Source organism: Mytilus edulis, chromosome 3 (genome assembly GCF_963676685.1).
Source record: "Mytilus edulis chromosome 3, xbMytEdul2.2, whole genome shotgun sequence".
Classification (NCBI taxonomy): domain Eukaryota; kingdom Metazoa; phylum Mollusca; class Bivalvia; order Mytilida; family Mytilidae; genus Mytilus; species Mytilus edulis.
In genome coordinates, this window is record NC_092346.1 from 9,904,435 (window position 1) to 9,929,964 (window position 25,530).

The 25,530-nt window shown below is 31.5% G+C and overlaps 2 protein-coding genes and 1 long non-coding RNA gene across 3 annotated transcripts in view; 2 read left to right on the forward strand and 1 right to left on the reverse strand.

The window, feature by feature from the left end:
• LOC139515764 (uncharacterized) lies at positions 1–8,414 on the reverse strand. The gene is made up of 6 exons (XR_011662837.1): positions 8,058–8,414; positions 6,069–6,093; positions 4,807–4,860; positions 3,843–3,917; positions 1,907–2,011; positions 1–204 (listed from the first exon to the last, which is right to left on the reverse strand). It is a non-coding gene; the product is annotated as an uncharacterized lncRNA (long non-coding RNA).
• The window catches only part of LOC139515763 (probable serine/threonine-protein kinase kinX), a 55,755-nt gene continuing 38,458 nt past the window's right edge, over positions 8,234–25,530 (forward strand). Inside the window, exon 1 of the mRNA XM_071305453.1 lies at positions 8,234–8,254. The gene's annotated coding sequence lies outside the window, so the exon portion shown is untranslated. The remainder of the gene's footprint in view (positions 8,255–25,530) is intronic.
• Positions 8,394–24,299, forward strand: LOC139515762 (kelch domain-containing protein 2-like). The gene is made up of 11 exons (XM_071305445.1): positions 8,394–8,535; positions 9,452–9,616; positions 10,745–10,919; positions 11,258–11,549; positions 11,888–12,013; positions 13,631–13,824; positions 15,467–15,663; positions 19,959–20,050; positions 21,684–21,738; positions 22,276–22,373; positions 23,465–24,299. The coding sequence occupies exons 1-11, from the start codon at positions 8,474–8,476 to the stop codon at positions 23,692–23,694; spliced, it is 1,686 nt and encodes a 561-aa protein (XP_071161546.1). The 5' UTR covers positions 8,394–8,473; the 3' UTR covers positions 23,695–24,299.

A 25,530-nucleotide genomic window follows, 5' to 3' on the forward strand; every position in this document is an offset into this window, starting at 1 on the left:
AAGTAGGTAAGTTTTTTATTGAATAAATAAATTGTATAATTCAAAAACATCCCTGGGATATGTCACATGTGTTGTATGAAAACATCAGAAATCACCAAGAGGCCCACCTGTACATCTCTCCAGAACAAAACATTTGTCAGATTTAGTTAGGTTCCTTCATCATCAGAGTCCTATTGGTATTTCTAAGGCTCATACAAAAACACACTAAAAAAACAAAGAAAAATAAAGATTTATATTTTAATGAATGATAAAATCGTATAATATAATCAAAATGAGGATGTTAATTTGATGTGTGCTTCTTCGTTACATTTGTTGTTTTTATAGTGATTACGATGATAACACAATGTTGACTGCTGTACCCCTATTTTTGACATTTTTTACTATTGTGTCTGTTTGTTTTGTTCAAGCATCGGGGACAATATAATTGAATGTGATACAACTGTCATACAAGTGAGAGGTTTAGCTAGCTATAAAACCAGGTTCAATCCACCATTTTCTACATTTGAAAATGCCTGTACCAAGTCAGGAATATGACAGTTCTTGTCCATTCGTTTTTGATGCGTTTTGTTATTTGATTTTGCCATGTGATTATGGACTTTCCGAATTGATTTTCCTCTGAGTTCAGTATTTTTGTGATTTTACTTTTCATCCATTGAATGACAAAGAGAAGAGAAGATAACAAATGGATAGTTTATCAATATTTATCTTTTTTGTTGTTGTTTTTTTTGTATTATCAAGATCTGCTTGGGAATGATTAATATCAATTAGTGCAGTAGAACCAGGAATGATTTGGCAATTTTTTTTTTATTTCACCACTTGTCATAATTTAGTAAAACATGTTATAGAATCAGTTGTAATTTGTTTGAGATACATCCTAATCTCATATTAATTCACAAATAAAGAACTATGTTTTGTTATTTATGTTAAACAAGAATGGGTTCCTAGTACATGGGTGCCCCATCTGCACTACCATTGTCTATGTTCAGTGGACAGTGAAAATGGGGACTTCAACTTCATCAAAAACTACCTTGACCAAAAACTTTAACCTGAAGAGGGACAGACGGATGAACGAACAAACGGACAGATGAATGAACCGACAAACCAACAGACGGACAAACGGTAGCACAGACCAGAAAACAGTATGCCCATAAATGGGGCATAAAAATGGGGCATACAAAAAAATATTTCTCTAAAGTCATAGAAACAAAATTTGCTGCTTACCAATTGCTGACCAAGCGTTCTACATATGCAATAAAATTTTCCATCAGCTGGTTTAATTTATACTTTTTAAATTTTTATCTTTATTCAGGAACATGTAATGGCAAAAAAACTCCTGTTCAAACCTTAACCTCCCTTTTTAAAAGTACAATGGGTTAGCTTTTATTAACGGAAAATAAAACAAATCAGCTGAGTGATTACATAATAGCCTTATGAACAAAATCATAGTAAACAATGACTCAAACTATTGCTGGGTTTCCTGTATTATTAATTTTAAATGTAAATCCAAGGATGTTAAAACTCACTGTTACATTTATTTCCTTTAATCGTCAAAAGTATTAGCACATGGTTTTTTTGAAAATCTTTTATTTACCTGTGAGACTTGTAAATCACAAGTTGTCTCCCTTCTACTGATTTCAAAAATATGAAGTCAATCAGATGGTGAGTTTTAGCAATTTTCAAAATTTTTGGTGACTTAAATCGTCATTTTCCTGGCAAAATTGTGCCTGTTCATTATTCCTCAAATAATCCAAAGTGTTTGATCTCTGCTATAAAACATATTCCTGTAGAGACCTGTTACTACCAGACAAAATTGGTACCAAGGACCTGTCTACACACTGACCTTAACAGAGCATTCTTTAAGAACAATTAATGGAGGGGAAATAAGACACTGCTACAAATAACTTACATGTTTGCTTTATGAGATTCTAATTCCAGACTAATTCAAAGCAGATTTTACTGCATTATTTATTTTGTCCTTCTTCGCTCCTGTATCAACGTAACCATCACCATTCTGGAAATAAACAAATATTATTGAAAATTGTAAAGGAAATACTTTAACACATTTTAATAGTCCTTGACCTTGGATTTATATAACTTTCAACTAAAAAAAGTCTATATAACCCATGAAGTTTCTTATTTGTCCTTTCTTATAAAATTTTTTAAAACAAAAACAAACAAAATTTTGTTCAATTCATTCTGCACAAGTTTCTATTAATAAATAAATCAGGGCAACCAATAGCCATAAGCAAAAATGTCCGTCTGCTCTGTGTTTAAATTAAAATTAGCAAAAATGTCCAACTGCTCTGTGTTTAAATTAAAATTAGCAAAAATGTCCAACTGCTCTGTGTTTATATTAAAATTATCAAAAATGTCCAACTGCTCAGTGTTTAAATTAAAATTAGCAAAAATGTCCAACTGCTCTGTGTTTAAATTAAAATTAGCAAAAATGTCCAACTGCTCTGTGTTTATATTAAAATTATCAAAAATGTCCAACTGCTCTGTGTTTATATTAAAATTATCAAAAATGTCCAACTGCTCTGTGTTTATATTTATCAAAAATGTCCAACTGCTCTGTGTTTAAATTAAAATTAGCAAAAATGTCCAACTGCTCTGTGTTTAAATTAAAATTAGCAAAAATGTCCAACTGCTCTGTGTTTATATTAAAATTAGCAAAAATGTCCAACTGCTCAGTGTTTAAATTAAAATTAGCAAAAATGTCCAACTGCTCTGTGTTTAAATTAAAATTAGCAAAAATGTCCAACTGCTCTGTGTTTAAATTAAAATTAGCAAAAATGTCCAACTGCTCTGTGTTTATATTAAAATTATCAAAAATGTCCAACTGCTCTGTGTTTATATTAAAATTATCAAAAATGTCCAACTGCTCAGTGTTTAAATTAAAATTATCAAAAATGTCCAACTGCTCTGTGTTTATATTAAAATTATCAAAAATGTCCAACTGCTCAGTGTTTAAATTAAAATTATCAAAAATGTCCAACTGCTCTGTGTTTATATTAAAATTATCAAAAATGTCCAACTGCTCTGTGTTTATATTAAAATTAGCAAAAATGTCCAACTGCTCTGTGTTTATATTAAAATTAGCAAAAATGTCCAACTGCTCTGTGTTTAAATTAAAATTAGCAAAAATGTCCAACTGCTCTGTGTTTAAATTAAAATTAGCAAAAATGTCCAACTGCTCTGTGTTTATATTAAAATTATCAAAAATGTCCAACTGCTCTGTGTTTAAATTAAAATTAGCAAAAATGTCCAACTGCTCTGTGTTTAAATTAAAATTAGCAAAAATGTCCAACTGCTCTGTGTTTAAATTAAAATTAGCAAAAATGTCCAACTGCTCTGTGTTTATATTAAAATTAGCAAAAATGTCCAACTGCTCTGTGTTTATATTAAAATTAGCAAAAATGTCTAACTGCTCTGTGTTTAAATTAAAATTAGCAAAAATGTCCAACTGCTCTGTGTTTAAATTAAAATTAGCAAAAATGTCCAACTGCTCTGTGTTTAAATTAAAATTAGCAAAAATGTCCAACTGCTCTGTGTTTAAATTAAAATTAGCAAAAATGTCCAACTGCTGTGTGTTTAAATTAAAATTATCAAAACATAATCTCTATAATAAAGTTTTCAGAGTTCTAGATAATTCAACCAAAGTATATATTCATTTTGTTACAAGAACATAGCAACAGTATAATCTGCAAATGGACTATCAAGTAACTAAATCAATTGATTTTGTTGAAGTTCATGTATTTGAAGATAGATTTGGTCCTTGCTAACTAAAAGACTGAATATCAACATTTTTCAAGAACACATGACATCTTAGCACTTAATCTAACCTTCTTGCTGTGAACAAGTTTTCCAGCAACCTCAACTTCGAAAAAGCCAGTTACACTTGGTGTTCCTTCTCCGGTCTAAAACAATAAACAAAAACATTTTTATTCTTTGTATTGACATCATCAGTTGACAATATACATGTAATTATAAAAAGAAATGAAAGCTGATGATCATACCTATTGCAACTTGGTTGACTTATAAATTGTTTTTAAAGTTACATATGCATTACCCAATATAAAATGAATGATTAAGATGTGAATAAGATTATGTAGATTCAGCAAAATGAGTTGAGGGGGATGAAATATATAAAAGGAATGACAGATTCACCCCTCAGGACAAGTCTCACTGCCAGATCTAGCATATGCCAGTCTCCTTTTGGATAAACCAGTTCTTTCATATTATTTAAATGTATCTCTTTAAAGGCAACCTTCACTTTGTAATGCAGCAATAATAAATCTATGTTAAAACTCATTACATTTAAATCCTACCTTTTTTAATTTTCTAATGTCTTTATATCTCCAATGGTTCAAAATGCATTAATCTTTTCAAGATGGGGATAAAGTAAAGTTTTCTTCAATTCCTCTGTCCATATTGTAAATGTAGCTTTGGATATATATACCGGTACTGGTTCAAGTCAAAGTCGAGACATTTTCACATGTGATTCAATTTTTGAGATGGCATGTGATATTTCTTTCTTTTTCAAGTAAGCGAATCACAAATGGCCCTTTAGTGTAGACCTTCTTGGCTTTTCAAAAATTAAATTCTAATGAGATTCAATGCAATTATCTAATATTCTGGAATATTAAGGAAACTTCTTGATATCTAGCAATTTTTTTGATTTGACAGACAAGCTTGTTAAAAATATGTTAAACCAATGTATTCTAGGCATGTTTTTTTTATGAAAATGATAATAAATCAACTTTATAACAAACAAATAAAACTATTTTGTTTTAATGATGAACTTACGATTGCCACCTGGCCGGGATATGATCGCTCAAGCTCCGTCTTTAACTTACGGAACTGCAAAATAAAGCTTAAACATTAATAAAATAGACATACAGAATGAAACACTATCATAATTATTTAAGTATATATATATCTATTTTTCTTCTAGACTTGTGAAAGTCACATTCAGAAACCTCTGGGTCTTTGTTAGATTTGTATGTTTTTTTTAATTTTAGCTCAAGTTAAGTGTGATGTCCATTTTCACTAAACTACATGTAGTACACATTTTTGTTCATGGTCAAGCTGAAGCCCATCTCTGGTTTAGAGATTTTCTCACTATGTTGGAGACCCATAGGTAGAAATTAAAAGTATACATGTATGGAAGTAAATACAAATGTTCAATATTCTTCTGCCAAATATATTATTTCTAAACTATGTATTTAAAATATGAAAAATTAACATCACATATATTTGTATATATAAAACTTTGATGACAATAATTTCATAAAAGTTTGAACAAAACAAATGGCTGTTCGTTGACCTATAATTTCTTAAATCCACATTATTTGGACTATGTTGGAAAGTCATCTCATTTGCAATCATACCACATCTCCTTATTACATATTTCATTTCAGCATTGAAACATTCAACATTCATGAAAAACATAATACAGCTTAATACCATTTTCTGTCACTTAAAAAAAGTGTATTTCATAGAATAGAATAGAATAGAATAGAATATTTTATTATTCCAATCAAGGGCCCTTGATGGGCAGCATAACATGTACACATAGAACAATACATCATGATTTGTAACAGAAAAACATTTTTATATAATAAAATGAAACATTAAAAAAAAAAAAAAGTTCAGACAGGTGTTATTATCTTCATTCTATAAAAAAAATATTTCATATGATCACCTTCTGATTAAATTAAAATGTTCATATAAAGCAGTTTTACAAAAAAATGTAAAAGTGTAAAATTTTTAAAATCATAATAATGAAAGATATTAAACATCTGTTTAAAGGGAGATAATTATAAATCCCAATGCATTAATAGGACCATAACTATATTAACATTTGAAATACCCTGGTGTCATATCTCTAGTGGTCTGAACTATATAATATATACATGTAGATACAGCACTATGTGGAGCTTGTCCTTGGAATAAGACTACTGCGTATGATGACCTTAAATTTAATTTTTGCTGAATATGAGTTGTGACGCCTTGTAATGCTTTAATTTATCAACATGTAAATTTGTATACCAATTTATTTAATTTACCTTGGGTTCATATCCTCATGCTCCTCTGTAAAAGAACAAAAATATCTTAACAAACTGAGAGAGAAAAAAATTAACATATTAGAATACATATATGTATCAGATAGTCATATTTAGAGAGATAAAACAAAGCAGCTAACATTTTAGTAAGTTTTAGGTGATAAATTTTTCTTTCTTTTTCTATTTCTTGCCAATAAGTTTTTTTTTGCTTTCTTTTTTAGGATTGAATTAAGTTGTATCAATTTTCAATAGTAAAGTTTCTTTATACAATAAGAACCTAAACCCCTAACATCTGTTTCATTTAAGGCTGCATTATTCAATAAAAAATTATTATAGATTTATATTGTATTTGCTGTCACAAACAGAAAATAGACAAATTTATACAAATAAAAACCCAAAACATACTTTCAGTGGTTGTTGTATGTTTATGTGGTTCATACATGTACGTACCCCGCGCGTGTTTCTCTCATTTCTAGTTTTTATTTAGATTAGACTGTTGGTTTTCCCGTGTGAATGGTTTTACACTAGTAATTTTTGGGGCCCTTTATACATGTAGCTTGCTGTTCAGGTGAGCCAAGGGTCTGTGTTGAAAGCCGCCGTACCTTGACATATAATGGTTTACTTTTATAAATTGTTATTTGGATGGAGAGTTGTCTCATTGGCACTCATACCACATCTTTCTATATCTATTTATTTAAGACAAAGAGTGAAAACTTATAAAATAAAAGAATATAATATTAAAAACATATATCATGTTTCCTGTAATTTAGTCCTTAATGTCTTTAGTTCTAAATGACTTTTTTATAATTATTTTTTTTAAATATAAGAACCTCCTTTAACAAATTTAGATAATAATATTATATTGTAAATATTTCACCTTTAATAATTTTTTGACAGACCAATAAAATTTGGTTATAGCTTTTATTTCAAAAAATTAATAGCTCTTTATTCAAATATAACATGACTTTTCCACTGACTGGAAATTTTTTAACAGCATCAAGGAAAAGTTTTAATAAATTTCTGTGATGTCTGGGACGAAAGAAATGTTTTGCAATGTATACTATAAATTGGGCGATGGTTTACTTAAATATACAAATGGATAGTTTAAGTTATATTCAAATTGAAAATTTCAATGTATTCATTATCAGAGCATGAAGATCTTTTTCTATCAAAATGGATAGTTATACAGTCAAATTAACATTTTTAAACTATCTATTATCAGAGCATGAATATGTTTTTCTATCAACTTTTCAATACAAGTTTAAACTGCACTGAGCTGCACTGTACATGTGAGGTATGGGTAACAAGATTTGAATCTCTAAATATGGTTGAATAATCCACCCTACCCAATTTTAATATTCATCAGGTTTTTTTATTTAAACCAAGGATTTGTCTCACTATACAAATCCTTGTTTAAACTGCATGATTTCAAAATATAAAGTTTTTACAACTTGACAGGGGGTCTCATGTGGGGGTTCTGATTTTTGATCCTGTTTACTGTTTTGTTAGATTCCCATATCCTGCTTACACTATGTACATGCACAAGCAATTCTCGTTTTTTTGTAATTTTCCTTGTTCCGCTAGACTTAATATTTCACGCTTTCAGGGCACAATAATTTGACTTTCATGTGTCGGCTTACTAAAAAATTGGCAATCTGGTGCCATGCTTAGACCCCAATGAGACCCACTTGAGATGCTTAATAGAATTATCGTCAGAAATTCACAATTCTTGTCCATATAATGGGGAATCAATGAAGCATATGACTGGAGCGGGCAGTCAGTAACAGTTGGAGTTCCCTATAAGTAAATTTCTGGATCTGCCACTGGTCTATCAGACTCATTCACAAATATAATAACTTGTCTCTCATTTCCATTCCATATATTTTATCTCCCACATAACATTCCATGACTCCTTGCAGTTGACATTCCATAAAAAAAGTTGCAAAGTAAAACGAAAGATAATCTATAAATGGTAGAAATGCATAACCTTACCAGTATACTATGTGAATCTTTACTGTCATGTTGATTGCTGACAAATGAAACGTCTATCCAGGATACAAAAATATTTTTACAGATCAGAGTGCTTGGCTGGTTTCTTTTTTTCAACACTTTCTGATTCAACTAAAGAAACGAGCAGAGGCAACCGAATGGTGAAATTATTCTGGAACGACTATAAGGAAGTATTCCCTGTATGGAAAGAGTAGTTATTGTGCCAAATGAATATTTCTATGAAATTGATTTTCTCTCCTACATATCAAGAAATTGATATAAACTGAATTGCTTAGCAGGTTATCTGGTTATTCATCAAAATAATCTGATTCCCTTTCGGATTCTTTTGGGAGTTTTCATTACTCCGTGACGAATGCGATTTGGCGCTTGTTTTCGCGGTGTTTACAAAACTGCGGACAATGAATGAGACTGAAATTTACAGTATTACTGATCTGAACTCCCCTCCAGCTAAATTACAGAGGTATTTGTGCATGTACAATTAGTAAAATTCATTTTTATGACACACATATGCTTGTAACATTTACTTTTTAATATTTTGGCTTTTTTGCTTTGTAAAAATATTTGCAAGAGAGAAAAGGGTGAGGCTGTGTTTTTAGGCATTTTTTTTTTAATTTTCCAAAGTATAAACATTAATAATTTACTTTGCTCATCAACAAAGTAGAGTTGAACCTCATAAAAAAAATATAATTCTTTTTCTAGCATGTTGTCTTTTTGTTGAGGTAAATTTCAGTCTGGTCCTCACAGCTGGTAGTCTAGTCCAAATAATTATGCCGTTTTAGTATGGCTTTTTGATATTATTTTTTTTTGGACGCCTTCCTTCAACGTAGAAAGGCGTGACAGCAAAATTAAAAATAGCCTTTCTAGACGGCACAATTATTTGGACTACTGGTAGTCCAAATAATTATGACGTCTTTGAAGGCTATTTTAAATTTTTGCTTTGATGCCTTCCTGTCGATGTAAGGTGTCAAAGAAAAAAATATAATAGCCTATCAAGACGTCATAATTATTTGAACTACACAGCCGGCATAGGAGCTGTTTCTGCCATACTACCAGTTCATCCACTGGTCCTTGAGGGAGGTTCTTTACAGGTTGACCTTCATGACAAATAACTTTAAAAAAATCTTGCCAAATGAACTAAACGATAAGTTTTGGTGCATGACAGTAAAAAGTACACTTTCTTTCAGACAATAACAAAAGAATGGATTGATTTTGACAAATCATGTTAAATTTTTTCCATAAATGATGGTGACGATAATTATTTGAGACATTTGATGAAACACAATGAGCTCATTTTGACGATTCACAGTAAATGTATGTATTTGCCTAATTTGGCCTAATTTATATGATTTTACATTGTATTTATATTTTCAAAACAGGAGAGAAGATGGTAATAGCCACTACCAGTTTATACCACTGCCTTTACCAGATCAGATCTTCATCTTCACACTGGGAGATTGGACAAAATCACAGCAATGTATAGAGGCTACCATTACCTATAAAGATGAACCACTACAGCTTGGCAAAATAACCAGAAACCAAAGGTATGTATATGGATTCATTGTAACTAGTCAGATACAAAATTCAGGGATTTATTAAAATGACAAACACAAAATAATAAATGTGGACCTAAACACAAATTTCCTGTAGGATTGATTGTATGTTGAGTTAAGAATTTGAGAACCAAAGATACATTGTTCCAAGAAATTTATTAGTTCAACATATTTACATGTACTTACAGCTATCACTTAATTTGTGGTCAACCTCAAGCTCTAATGTGAAAAATTAATGGATAGTTGCAGTCTTCACGCTGAGTGGCAGCCGAAGCAGCCCAGGCTTGTAAAATTGCTCTCGGGCCTGTAAAAATCATATCTATAGGCCAACAGAATCTCACTAAAATCTTTCAAAAATTGAGCACCGGGCCTGTGGATTTAACAGTTCATTGTGAAGACTGTTAAGTTGATTTTTTCACTCTTGTTTACATATTAAGCTTCTAGGAAAGCAGTCTTCACGATGAACTGTTAATTCTACAGGCTGGAGCTCAATTTTTATTTTTTTTAGTTAGATTCTGTTAGCCTGTAGATATGATTTTTACAGGTTGAAGAGCAATTTTACAAGCCAGGGCTGTCGTTCAGTGCAAAGACTAGGAAAGTACTTTTTCCCTCTGAAAACCAACCAAGCATATAACAGACAGGTCAATTATAAATTACATTGCTTTTATAATGCAAGTCAGTGTTATCTCCCTTTTGGTATTTTGTAAGATATACTTCTGGTTACTTTTGTTTGATTGATTTCTACTTTTAATACATTTGTTGTAAATTGATTGTAATTTATTATAATTCCTGAAAAAGCTAAGAATACACGCAAGGGGATTCATTTAAAAAAAGTCTCCCATCAAAATTTCACAGTGAAATCACAAATGTAGGTGGTCTTTTAAAAATATCTGTTCTATCCATAGGTAGTTAAAAATGCTGTACAAAAAGTTTATAAGTGTACATATTTTCTTAAGCTCTTTTAAAAATATCTGTTCTATCCATAGGTAGTTAAAAATGCTGTACAAAAAGTTTATAAGTGTACATATTTTCTTAAGCTCTTTTAAAAATATCTGTTCTATCCATAGGTAGTTAAAAATGCTGTACAAAAAGTTTATAAGTGTACATGTTTTCTTATAGATGTTTGTGTTGGGAAAGGAGAATGATGAAGAAAGGCAGCAGTAATGTATTCTCATCAGAACAGAATGGTCTAGCTAAATTAGTGTTGGAAGTTCAGAATCGACAGACAAGTTTAGAATCAGCAGATGATTCCATCATTAAACAGGAAGAAAATGAAGATACTCCAAAAGTTCATGTAATTATTTTTTGTTGTATTTTCATTGTACATGTTTCAGAAGGTAAAAAGGGGAGGGGGGCAGGGAGGATTTAAGGTACATTTTACAAGTACATGATAGGTGCTTGCAGCACTGTAAATGTAAATTTGTGTTCAATGATTATTTTTGCTTATTGCACAATCATTTGAAATGTGCAAATTGATTGTTTGTAGAATTCAATTTATGAACAGGGAATACACAAATAATTTGATGTGCAAATGCAACACTGTTTCAAATTATCAACAATTACAGTTTGTTCAATATGCATATGATATTTCTTAAACTGCTTTATAAACATTTTTTTATTTTATTTTAAAAGGTTAATCATAACACTGATGAAAACAACAAACCGGTGAAACAGAAACGTAGATCAAGTCTGACAAAATCTGACCAAACACCAACAGGACCATCATCAAAGAAGCCAAAAACAAGAACAAGAAATCTAAAAACAAAGTTAAACAGTTCAGTTTCTGAAGTCAATATGGAAGAGAAGGAAAATATTTCACTGACCAGAATACCTTCTCCACTTAAACTGAGTCTTTCTCCGAACAGTAAACCAGTTATTACCAGTAAACCAACACTTGCAACTTGTAAAGATGTTACTAGTCGAGGTAAAAATGTATACATTTATGTGAGAAAATCAAGTAGTGTTTGTCAAGCACTTGTAATTCAAATGACATTTTAACTTCATAGGGAAGGGGCTGAGGAGGTGATGGGATATCAAATTTTAAAATACATACTAACTTTTAAAGATTTTACACTGATACAGTGAAGCAATATTTAATTCCACAGAAAGAAAGAAAAAAATACATTATATTAAAATTGAGAAAGGTTTTTAAAAAGATTTCTAATGAATTTATACTTCTGTTTGTTTTTAGTTTAAAGGTCACTGAAAACACTTCAGAGAATGTGGACAACACAGTTAACTTATCTACTTTCTATATTTTAGCACCACACCCCAGTAGTAGATGGGGCCACAGTTTCTGTATGGTACATGACAACATGGGTGTATTGATTGGTGGACAAGGAGAACGACAGCAAACCAGCAAAGATTCAGTGTGGTCTTTAGATCCAGGTATAGTGAAGCTAATTACTAACTCAGGGACTAAACTAGATTTTAGGCTGGGAGAATATATTTTTCATCCTGATCGCCCAGCTGGTGACAATTAATATTTTGCATTGAATCCCATGTCTATTCTAACCCTATATTCCCCCACGATAGAAATGAAAAACGTATAAAAACTGTTCCCAAACTGAAACCTGATTGTCTAATTAAGGCAGGAATATAGACTAGAGGATTTCCAGTAACCAGTCAGGTCATTTATATAACCAAAACCTAGTCGGACAACTACGTTTTTGATGCAAAATCAAGATTTTATACCCCCTCTCTAAACACGTTTTCTTATAGATCTCTTTTTTAAAGCTTCTACGAATAATTCATTATTTTTAAGTGTTTTCTTTACGCTTTTCAAACTGAATTGCTTCAAAGATACATTTAAGTTGTTTAGAGAGTTATTACAAGTCCGATTTTTGACAAATACTTGTAAACACAACTTGTTCTTTGATGAAAAAACAAAACGCAAAATCTCATAAATACACATCTTTATATCTAGTATGATAACTGATCTTCGATGAAAATTATTTGAATATTATTTTTGATCAACAAATATAAGAGGATGGCTTGGATTCAAAGCAACATTTAATGATTTATGGAAACAGCCCTGTTGCCAACAGGAAGTTCTTATTGGGAAATCTTCTAAAATCAAATCTTATGATATATTTCTGATGGCAATAATTCAAATATTATGAAGTTATCACATATAATCTTTTCCAGACTCCAAAAATTCACATAGGATTACATAAGGCTTTATTAGTACATTTGTATATGAAAAGTTAATTTAAGTTTTATTGTATTAGTATAGAAATTAGTTGGGCCCCTGAAAAAAATATTTTAGGGACCTAGCTGGCCCCTGGAGAAAAAGAGTCAAATTTAGTCCCTGCTAATAACTACATTATTAAGAAAAAATCCATTTCATTGCACTCTTAGTTTGCATCTTATCACTCATCTTTATTTTCCATATAAGTAAAGTAAGGTGCTAAGAGTGAGGTAACAAAATTCATGGTCGTGGGTTTGATCCGAGGCCACTAACCTTAGACTTGAAATATGATTTTTGCTGTTTCTCCACATATACAGCATTTAGGTGCAAGAGGAAAGACTGGTTGTCTCGAAGTAGGAATATTGTGTCCTGGTTAGGTTTTCATCTTCCTATGGAATGTTTCTTTCTAAACTGAAGCTAGTGGACCTTCCAGACAGGATTTTTAAAAGAGGTCATTTGAAATAATCTTGAGTTTTTTACGAGCAAACTAGTAAAATCTCATGAAAAACTTTTATTGTTCAAAATGTTGCTCAAACCCTCTGGAAATTTCATAGAATACAGGACTTAATCTCATTTATTTCAAACTTTTCTTGGGCATGTTCCCCCCAAAACAAACTAGCAAAGGTCTTGCTTTTGTTAATTTTATGGGCTGCCGAAGTTAATGGATGACTTGTTATGGAATTTAGTAAGTGTCAAACCCTGAGAAAGAATAAAACTTTTAATGACATTTTATATTACTGATGAATTAAGTTTTGAAAATTCATCAATAATTAATTCAATTGTTTGAAATACTAGAAGAATATATTGTTTTACAGTAACAAGAAAATGGAGAGACCAAGAAATTACCAGTGAGATACCAAACCAAAAACCAGAATATAGAATGGGACATACAGCAACCTATGACCCTACTCTTAGATGTGTATATGTGTATGGTGGATCTAAAAACCTCAAATGGTTCCATGATGTACACATGTTAGATGTAGATGAATTTAAATGGCAGCTCTTAAAGGTAAGATTAACCAGTGTTTACAACTCATTAAAATCTCTTTATACCCCACCTAACTGTGACTTAAGATAGTTACCGGTAAGCCTTTTTGTTTTACCGTTTTCATATTAAAGTTTTTGGTTGAAGATAGTTCACATCAAAGTGAAACTTGTTCATGTACATGTCATTGAACTTTGAAAATTATTAAAGTTTTGACAAAAATTTCACAGATCACTGTTAACTCTAGATTATAAAAATTCATTCAATCACTGTAATTGACTACATGCTGATAAAAGTGCACACATTAATTTCTTCTTTGACAGTCACAATTTTTGGGTTACTGGTCATGACCATTTGTAATTTTAAAAATACTTATTAACTTATAAATCAATTATGATACATTAAATAAATACTAAACGAGTAATAGAACAGATACTTTAGAAGAATAATTTACCCATTCTTATATTTATATATATATATATATATATTTACAAAATGATGAAAATAAACGCAATATTTCGCTAGACCAACTAGCTTTATCAAGCGTGCATCTATCCAGGTGAAATAGGATGTAGATGATAAGAAACTTTTGCAGCTCAACGTCTGTGTTGCACTGAACTGCCTTCAAAATAAGAAAATTTTGCAGCTCAATGTATATGACCTCTTGCATTTAGCTGCTTTGAAAATAAGAAAATTTTGCAGCTCAATGTACATGTTGCACTTGGATTTAGCTACCTTAAAAATACATAATTGGTAGTTGAAGTTAGCAACGTCCATTGGCCAATATTACGGGATAAAAAGGACGATGCTTTGTTTTAAATTATTCTTTATCTTTCCTGTATCTTTTTTCGTCTTTTTCGTTAAGACCATCAGGTTCTAAAGTGTGGAGTTGGTGGATCCAAAAGTTTTCTCTTCTCCTTCTCGCCGTGGTGTCCCATTCGGTGTTGACTTCTATAATTTGGAAAGTGACATTATCAAAAGGATGTTTCGTTGAACGAAGATGTCTTGTGAGAGGACAGTTTTTGTTGGTTTTGTACGATGAACGATGGATCCACCAACTCCACACTTTAGAACCTGATGGTCTTAACGAAAAAGACGAAAAAAGATACAGGAAAGATAAAGAATAATTTAAAACAAAGCATCGTCCTTTTTATCCCGTAATATTGGCCAATGGACGTTGCTAACTTCAACTACCAATTATGTATTTTTAAGGTAGCTAAATCCAAGTGCAACATGTACATTGATTGAGCTGCAAAATTTTCTTATTTTCAAAGCAGCTAAATGCAAGAGGTCATACACATTGAGCTGCAAAATTTTCTTATTTTGAAGGCAGTTCAGTGCAACACAGACGTTGAGCTGCAAAAGTTTCTTATCATCTACATCCTATTTCACCTGGATAGATGCACGCTTGATAAAGCTAGTTGGTCTAGCGAAATATTGCGTTTATTTTCATCATTTTGTAAATATTTTAAACATTCTTATATTTACATACTAAATAGTGTGTTAAAATTACATTGTTAGGCAATCTATAATTTTATTTGTGTAATTGAATTAATCTCTGTACTGATTAATCCACACTCCCATAGATTTGTATGTCATGTGCTGCTATTTATAGGCACTTATATATATATATTTACATACATATAAATAATGCTTCGTATTAAAGGTGGCAGGAAAAGCACCTACCAGAGCTTATCATAGTGCTACTCTTTATCGTAATGAGTTATGGATATTTGGTGGAGTATATCCCCGACCAGACCCTCAGCCTGATGGTTGCAGTAATGAAGTACACATATTCAGCCCTGTTCTAGAAAACTGGTATGCACCTATAGTCAATGGAGAGAAGCCACTACCACGATCAGGGTAAGATAAGAATAGGAATAGAAGTAATATGGATGATATAATAAAGATAAAAAAAAAATGCATCCTTGTAATCATTGACATGTGGAACCAAAAACATGCCACATTTAAGTTTTTGATGAAGCTGTCATAATCATTCACCACTACAAGAATACATGTCACAATTGCATCTCATTTTTCGTCTTGCCTTGTCTGAGTCAAAAAGCAAGACATATGTATGCACTTTAGGCTGTCAGTGGCTTCAACAACGTATTAGTTATTTGTTATTTGGACTAGTTCATGTTGAATCACTAGTTGTAACTATTTGGTATGCAGGTGTTTTAGCTTTGGCACATCTAATTTCCATGGAGATTGTGTAGCCCTGTACCTTCAGTTATTGTTCATTGACTTTTGAGTATTTGCATAATTTGTTTAAAAATATTGATATTTTAATTTCAACATTTCCAGTATCAAAATAACAAATAGGAGAGACACAATTAGGCCAACTAAAATTAATTAGTAGATTTTCATCCAAATTTTTGAAAAAAATGGGGCGGGTGGGAGGATTTTATTTTTTAAATTTTATTTCATATGAAACCTTCTTGTCATGTGTTATTCATATATGCAAGTGTAATCGAATAAGCATATATAATACATCCATAAGGTATCGTGTAAAAGACAATAACAATCAAAACCAAGGAGTAACCAAAGACTTATAAAACCAAAAGACTTTTAAATCAACAGTTACAAATAATAAGTAGGAAACAACACGAACTCCACTAAAAACCAGGAGTGAAATCAGGTGCTCCAGAAGGGTAAGCATTTCCTGCACCGTATACGTCACCCGTCATGTTATTTCTTTGTTCAGTTCGGTAATGATGAAAGGTTGTTATGACTGAGGAAGAATATCACTGAGATATGGTTTCTGACACACTTTTGTCATGATGGCGACCATAAAATTTCTTGAGTGATGACCTTAATTTGATTGATTCATAGCCCTGTCTTAGCAACTTTTGAGAAAGCAGTATTCCTCGTTCAACAAAACCAACGTACTTTGAGCTATCTCTAAAGTAACGTATCAATTGAGACACATATACTCCATATGCTGGTGCCGCTTTTTTCAAATTCATAAATATATATCTCTGATTGGCAACAACTGTGCTACATGTAATTGCCGCTTTAGAAACCTAATTTATAGTAAACAGCAGAAATGTGGAGAAATGCTCTCTTCAGTTGGATTACCTACATCAAATGTATTTTGCTTTCTAACAATGTTTTGTTGTTCTTATAAAATGAAGCAAATGCACTGGTATTCAACAAAAGTACGAAAAGTACAGCATAAAATGAAAACTCAAACAGTGTTTAAATAATAGGGTTGGTCCTTAATATCATCAAGATGCAAATACAATTACAATGTAGAACATAAAATTGTTTAATGACTCTATTGTGGGTATTGGACAGAGGTTGTTTTCTCTATTTCTACAAAAAACGAAATTAAGGCTAAATCTAAATCCTTGCTATAATTAATAAATTAACAAGAATGTGTCCCCAGTACACGGATGCCCCATCCGCACTATCATTTTCTATGTTCAGTGGACCATGAAAATGGGGTTAAATCTCTAATTTGGAATTAAAATTAGAAAGATCATATCATACAGAACATATATACTAAGTTTCAAGTTGATTAGACTTCAACTTCATCAAAAACTACCTCGACCAAAAACTTTAACCTGAAGCGGGACAGACGGACGAACGGACGAACGAACGCACAGACCAGAAAACATAATGCCCCTAAATGGGGCATAAAAATGCGTATGATTGTCGATTTTTTTTAACTCAATATATAATTATACGGTCAACAATCTAAAAAGTTCATGCTTGTGTTAATTTCTTTATTCAAGTCAAATGTGTTCCACGATTCTAACGCTTTTGGGTTTCATTCACAGGCCAGATTTCTTGACACAAAGTCATTGCATAAATAAAATAAATCCAAGGTGTTTTACTCACAAACATTTGTGTCATTTGTGACCGTACGGCGATTTGCGTTCTTGGACACATCGTATTCTCAGATCCGGACATCCTGGCATTTACATTTGTCAGGAGGTGATGCCATCCGGAATCCTCTAGATTTTTCATCTATTTGAAGGGGATTACTGATTATTTATATTGCCGATAATTTTTTAACGAGAGGTTATAGTATGTTAAAAATCAAAATAGAGATATTATATAGTGTCTTTAACAGTATTAAAAGAGTAAAATTACTATATTCAACTGGTTACGATATATATCTATTAAATTAATTTGCAATAAGTCTATGGAAAATCTAGAGGAATCTTATCCGCCTCACCTCTCAACATTGTTTACATAACAAAAATGCTAATCATTGATTGGTCAGTTACATGTTGTGATGTCACTGCAGATCTGAGAATTACTTGTAGGCACTGGCTACGGTTACATGGAAATGTAACAATAATAAAAATATTATTGTTACATCGGAGACTAATTGCCGGAATGCAAAGTTGGGCAAGGAACCGATTAATTACGAATGTAACAATAATTATTGAGGCTACGGTTACATTGTGTTATTGTTACATGAAAAACAGCAATGTACGCTAAATTTATTAAATTTAAAATCTTCTTTAGCTGTGTTGCTTAATTCTTTCATATGTACTAATTAATACTTGTTATAATGATAATTAATAAGTATTATTATTATACAAATGATGTTTAAGTAGTTTTACATATTAATCTTAAAGGTAATAAAATACCTCAGATTAGCAGTGTCAAAATTAATGCGAAAAATATAGTTTGTTGTTGAGAACTGGGGCTGATAAAGTGTTCACTTTTTGAAGTATTTAACTGCACACCTTCTCTTATTACTGTCATTATATACTTTGAACAATGGATGAAGAGATTTATTTTACCAATTTAGTTTTGGATGAAAAACTTGGGATGCGTTTGAAACGAAAATGAAACAATATCAAGACACAAATCTCATACAGCTCTATAGCTATAGCTCTATACAAAAGCAACTCTAAAAAATTGATACATCAACTGAAGCAAAGTTTGTTAACTGCTTAGTTGGATACTGAAATCTGAGGTAAACCTAACATCCGTAATGGACGGCAATGCAATCATATTGAAAGACAACATGAAACTACACCACATGCTTTCAACCAAAAGATCGGATGAGAATATCAACATTGCGAGAGTAAAATAGTATTTCTCACCGAAAGCATGGCAAACATTAAAGACAGACCGTGCAAGGGCTGTATAGCCAGTCAAGGTCGTTAAAAACTTCCATTTGTAACATTAAAGATTTCCTTATCTTTTAAAAGGAATATCGCAGAATTGAATTGCACGGTATGCGATACAGACGTTCACAGCGGAGGGTAGGAGGGGTCCTGATCCCGAAATCCCGGGCTTAAAAACATAAAGTCCCGAGGTCCCGAATTAAAAAAAAATAAATTCCGACATCCCGAAAGATCAATCTCGATATCCCGAGCTTAAAAAAAAACACCCGATCCCGCATCCCGAAAAAGGTCCTGCCCCCTTATTACTGGTGTGTGATGGCTGCTTGGAGTGTATTCTTCAAAATGATGTGTCTGACTTAAACATGCTCCAAAAACCACTTACTGGATATTTATAAACTGTCGTTGTAAATAAAAAAAAATAAAGACATTGCATGTATTGTAAATATAAAATAAATGTCTTAAACTTTTATTATTTAGTACATATTACAAGTCCCCATCGTACATTGCTGTTTTTCATGTAACAATAACGCTATGTAATCGTAGCCTCAATAGTTATTGTTACATTCGTAATTAATCAGGTCCTCACCCAACCAAGCATTCCGGTATTTAGTCTCCAATGTAACAATAATATTTTTATTATTGTTACATTTCCATGTAACCGTAGCCAGTGCCTTACTTGTAACCCGAATATTTCACACCCTTCTCGTAATCAATCTCTATTCTCGGGAAATGATGTTGTCATTATAGATCAGCAGAATATATCGACTTAATCATTCAGTAAGAATACGAGAAATACGAAAACCGAAATTTGAGAAAGGAAGTTTTACATGAAACAAAATCATGGACGGTTACCGGTAACGGAAATGAACAAAATCCGGAAATCGTTTTTTTTTTTCAAAAATAAAAAAAATCGGGGCGGAAAGATTTCAGAGGGGCGGGCGGGGATGAAAATCTATCAATTAATTTTAATTGGCCTTATCTCTGTATTAACAGTTTATTTTATTTACAAGTGATAGTGCCAATAACTCCTCTAGTTGATTTATTAACGTTTTGTTTATATTTTAGACATTCTGCAACATTAATTGATGACCAGCTAGTCATGTTTGGAGGTTGGGATGCACCATACTGCTACAATGATCTTTATATACTAGACATGAGTAAGTATAATTGGAGCATAACTCCTTTAAGCCGTTTCATAATGGGGGGGGCAGGTTTTTGTCGAGCCTGCAACTTTTGTTGCAGAAAGCTCGACATAGGGATAGTGATCCGGCGGCTACGGCGGCGGCGGTGTTAGCTTACTTCTTAAAAGCTTTATATTTTAGAAGGTGGAAGACCTGGATGCTTCATACTTTGTATATAGATGCCTCATGTTACGAAGTTTCCGTCAGTCACATGTCCAATGTCCTTGACCTCATTTTCATGGTTCAGTGACCACTTGAAACAAAGTTCAGATTTTTTGTAATGTTGAATTCTCTCTTATTATAAGTAATAGGATAACTATATTTGATATGTGCGTACCTTGAAAGGTCCTCATGTCTGTCAGACAGTTTTCACTTGACCTCGACCTCATTTCATGGATCAGTGAACAAGGTTAAGTTTTGGTGGTCAAGTCCATATCTCAGATACTACAAGCAATAGGGCTAGTATATTCGGTGTATTGAAGGACTGTAAGGTGTACATGTCCAACTGGCAGGTGTCATCTGACCTTGACCTCATTTTCATGGTTCAGTGGTCAAAGTTAAATTTTTGTGTTTTGGGTCTGTTTTTCTCATACTATATGCAATAGGTCTACTTTATTTGTTGTATGGAATGATTGTAAGGTGTACCTATCTAGCGGGCAGATGTCATGTTGCCTTGACCTCATTTTCATGGTTCAGTGGTCAAAGTTAAGTTTTTGAGTTTTGGTCTTTTTATCTAATACTATATGCCATAGGTCATCTATATTTGGTGTATGGAAATATTTTATGATCTTTATGTCAGTCGGGCAGGTTTTATTTGACGGTGACCTCATTTTCACGGTTCATTGTACAGTGTTAAGTTTTTGTGTTTTGGTCTATTTTTCTTAAACTATAAGTAATAGGTCAACTATATATGTTGTATAGAAGCATTGTTAGATGTACATGTCTGCCTGGCATGGTTCATCTGACCTTGACCTCATTTTCAAGGTTCATTGGTCTTTGTTTAGTTATCTTGGTTAATGTTAAGTTTATGTGACAGTTGTATTAAAGCTTAGCTTTATACTTAGGACTATCAACATAATATCAATGATTAGTATAGAAGGCGAGACATTTCTGCGTGTGCACTCTTGTTATTCTTTCTATCTTATATTTAACTGAAAAATCAATATGCCATATGCATTTGTTTTATTTAAAAGATTGCTACCAGTACCAGAAAAAACAAATTCTAAGCTTAATTTTATAATTGAAAAGTTTGTGACTGGCATTAACCATTTTAGAATCTAAAGGATTATGGAAAATTACAATTTTTGTATCTGCAAATGAAAAAAATGGTCACATCAGTTGTTGAATTCCTTTGTATAGGACATTTGAAAATATTACCCAGAATGCAGTATATTCTGAAATGCCAAATTATATGGATATAAATATTTTCAAACATCATGAATGTGAGATCTTCTTTCATAAGAAACTTATCAGACAATTTAATTTTTAAAAAAATTATTTATAATTTTGTTACTTTTTTCAAGGTACTCAAATATAGTGAAATTAGATTTTTTGCGACATGATTTTGTAGTGCAGTAAGGTATATTAAAATATGCATTTCTTTTTTTAGGTATTGTGGAATGGGCAAAACCAAAAGTAAATGGAACACCTCCATCACCAAGAAGGTAAAGTTCAAAATCAGTTGTACAAATGTTATACTCGGTCAATTGTAAAAAATTATGAGTCTACTATCATTTTCAAAATATATGTTTTATTAGAAACTCAATTCCATGTTTTGCTTCAAATAGATATAATGTGATGCAAAATTTTAGTTTTTTTATAGTAATTGAAGAACTGCTTGACCAAATCTTCAAATTCTGAAAAGTTTGACATTTAAATTTTAAAAATTATTACCCTTTGTCTCCTTAGAATTGTGAATATTTCATAGAGGTCATTGTAGAGAGTCTTAAACCATTTGTATTTTAACAAGGTTATGAAGCTTGAAATACAGGTACAATGTAGCATTCAATTTAAATATTGGTATTTGGCATTCACTTTTTAATAAGAATTTTACTGTTATAATAGCTATATGTGAAAACTAATTACCTAATTCTAGTTGTTTGTTTGCCTTAAACCAAAATATGAAAGTGGAGCCCTTGCTGTTATATCACTTTTCTAGTGTTCATGAATTATTTTCACATATGTATCTTCATTATTTACAGTTGGCATGCCTCTTGTGCTTTGAAAGGAAACAGAATAATGATACATGGTGGCTATGATGGTGATCTGGCACTAGATGATTTACATATCTTTACACTTGGTGAGTTATTAATTTGCATATATTCACATGTACTCATTAGTGTTCTCCCAAGAAATTTTGGATAGCATCACATTTGACATTCTATTTCTTTTAAAATATGATGATTTTATTCTGTTCACAACTGAGAATACAATTTAAGTATAACAGTTGTTTATGTCTTCATTGAGTAAAATTTACACTTGATGAGTTATTGATTAACACATCTTCACACTTGGTGAGTAATTGATATGAACATCTTCATATTTGGTTATTAATTGATATGAACATCTTATACTTGGTAAGTAATTGATAAAGACATCTTTACACTTGATGAGTAATTGATTTAAATATCTTTACACTTGAGTAATCTTTTTAGACATCATTACACTTAGGAATTGATAGCATAATAAACCCTAGGTTGTAAGAATATAACCCCAGAAAGAAGACAAGATCAGGAAATCTTTTAGCCCCAACATGGTACTAATTTTGCATGTACATGTTGTCTCAAGTGTAAAATTGGATGATACTGGATATACTTTTAGTATTTATAGATATACAAATCAATCATAATAAACATTTAAACTTTAATTTAAATTGTAAAAAAAACCTTTAAATGATAAATGCAAGAGCAATATATTGGCAGTTGATTTTCAAGTAATTTGAAATAAATATTGGATAAAAAAAAATAGTAAAAGTGGTAGCAGCCTTTAGAATGGTCTAAGTAGTTACTACTGTAATCAATAGCCAGTCAACACTGAGGTTGTGAGTTTGACGTTGTGAACCACGCTCATGCAGGTGCACTCAACTCCAATCTCAATTGACGAGTATTGTCACTAGGCACTCCAGCTTCCTCCACCAATAAAAACTGGCGGCCATGAAATAATCCAAATGCTGTGCTTAAAAGTGGTGTTAAAACATAAAAAAGGAGGGGTGGGATTTAATCAAATCAAAAGAGGTTTATAAATCTTTGGAAGATTTGATCTTCAGTTATAAGGCTGTGTTATCCAAAAAATTAGATATAACATGAAATAATGAAATTAAAGCTATAATATCATCTGACACATAACAAATTTACAATATATGACAATAATAGTTTATTTTTCCATTTTTAGCTACATCGTCCTGGATGAAGATAAAACTGGAACCCAGTCCAATACCTCGAGCTGGTCACCAGGCCATATGTCTGCCATACAATCATGAGAATGAAGAACAGGATGAGGTTTTGATATTTGGTGGAGGTAACAATGACGGGAACTTCTTCCATGATCTGTTGTCAGCCAACATTCCATTCAATCCTATAGAAGATCAGTCAGTCCTAACCGATGCCATTCAGAATTCATAAAGTAACTGTATTTATTGTGTCTATGCAGTAATATCATTTTTTATTCATTTGTATATAGAGAAATTGTATGTATGAATCAAATGCTGTATTATTTTAACCTTAGATATTATTATTGAAATTAATCAGGAGGGGTTATTAGGCCATGCATTAAAGGTATATGTTTAAAATAGCTGATACTAAGTAAAATCAAATTGAATTTATAATGAATTTTGTTATCGATTGTACGATTTTGGTTTTCAGAGAATGTAATTATGACATTGTTCTTTCATGACTTTATTTGTCAATGTTTTGGTATAAGTTGTGTAAGTTTAAGGAACACCATGCCAGTGTATGTTTTGACCATGTATAACTTTATAAGTACCAATGATGACTTCAAATAGAAAAAGTTGATGACTGATGAAAAAATTTCAGAGATGACAATTAAATTTAAACTTTGAATAGATTTTAGAATCATTATCATGAATTAGAAAATATTGTATAATTATTTATTTTGAAGTGTTTTGAACTTCCTGATCATATGTTGAAATATTAACATCACCATTATGATCATATGATCTGTCTTCCTTGTTAGAATATTTCAGTAGTAATAAAATCTGTTAAACATTTCTAGTCTTTATTGATATCTGACCTGAGATCAAGTAAAATAATTTACAGAATCTGCCATCTGGTGTTAAATAATTGAGTGTTATGAGTTTGACTTGCTCTTGTGTTTGGCAATTTTAATTGACTAGAATTGCAGGGGTTTTTTTTTCTCAGAAAGTTAGTGGTTCTCTCTAGGTACTCTAGCTACCTCCACCAATAAATATTGGCTGTCATATAATAGCCAAGGGTGCTGAAACTGAAATTAAGGGCATACGATACAGTTTTGATCCTGTATTTACAAGTTCGTGAAAATTTGCATATAGGCTATTTTTTACCTGATTAATTCAAATATGTAATAAAAAAATATACCTTCATGTGCTACTTTTTGAGTAAAATGAGGTTGAAATTTTGTATATTTGCTCAAAATTCAGATTTGTGGTCGTAATTTCTTTTTCGAAAAAAAGACATAACTTTTTTGTTAAATAATCGGTAATTTCTGTATTTTATAACTATCCTAAAAAATTATGCATTTTTAATTCAGAAATAACTCATATTTATCAAATGTGCATGAATTGAGGAAAATACATCATTTTTTGCTGCATGTTTATCAAAATTAAAAAAAAAAACTCTATTTACAGTTTTATAAAATTTGGGTCACATAATCTCCCTGCAAAATGAAACAAATTGCTGTTTTGAAAAATAGGGGTCCATGAACTCGTTTTCAAATTAAATCAGTTTAAAAGATAAAAATCAGTCGAAAAATGCATCTTTTCACGATATGTCACAGTTTGACGTTGCGAAAATAACATTTTACGTTAGCAACGTCATTACCTCCCCTGTAACTATCGTATGCCCTTAAGCAGTAACACACAATTTTTTTTCCCCACCTATGATAGTAGAGGGTCATTATGTTTTCTGGTCTGTACGTCTGCCCGTCTGTCTTTTCGTTCATCTGTTCGCTCGTCCCACTTCAGGTTAAAGTTTTTGGTCTAGTAGTTTTTGATGAAGTTGAAGTCCAATCAACTTGAAACTTAGTACACATGTTCCTTATGATATAATCTTTCTAATTTTAATGCCAAAAAAAGAGTTTTGACCCCAATTTCACGGTCCACTGAATTAGAAAATGATAGTGCAAGTGGGGCATCCTTGTACTGGAAACACATTCTTGTTTTTAACTGTTTTTACTGCTGTATTGTTGTGTAAAATCAGGCTGTTTTTACTTTTCATTTGATTTCTTCAAGTGTGAAAGGTCAA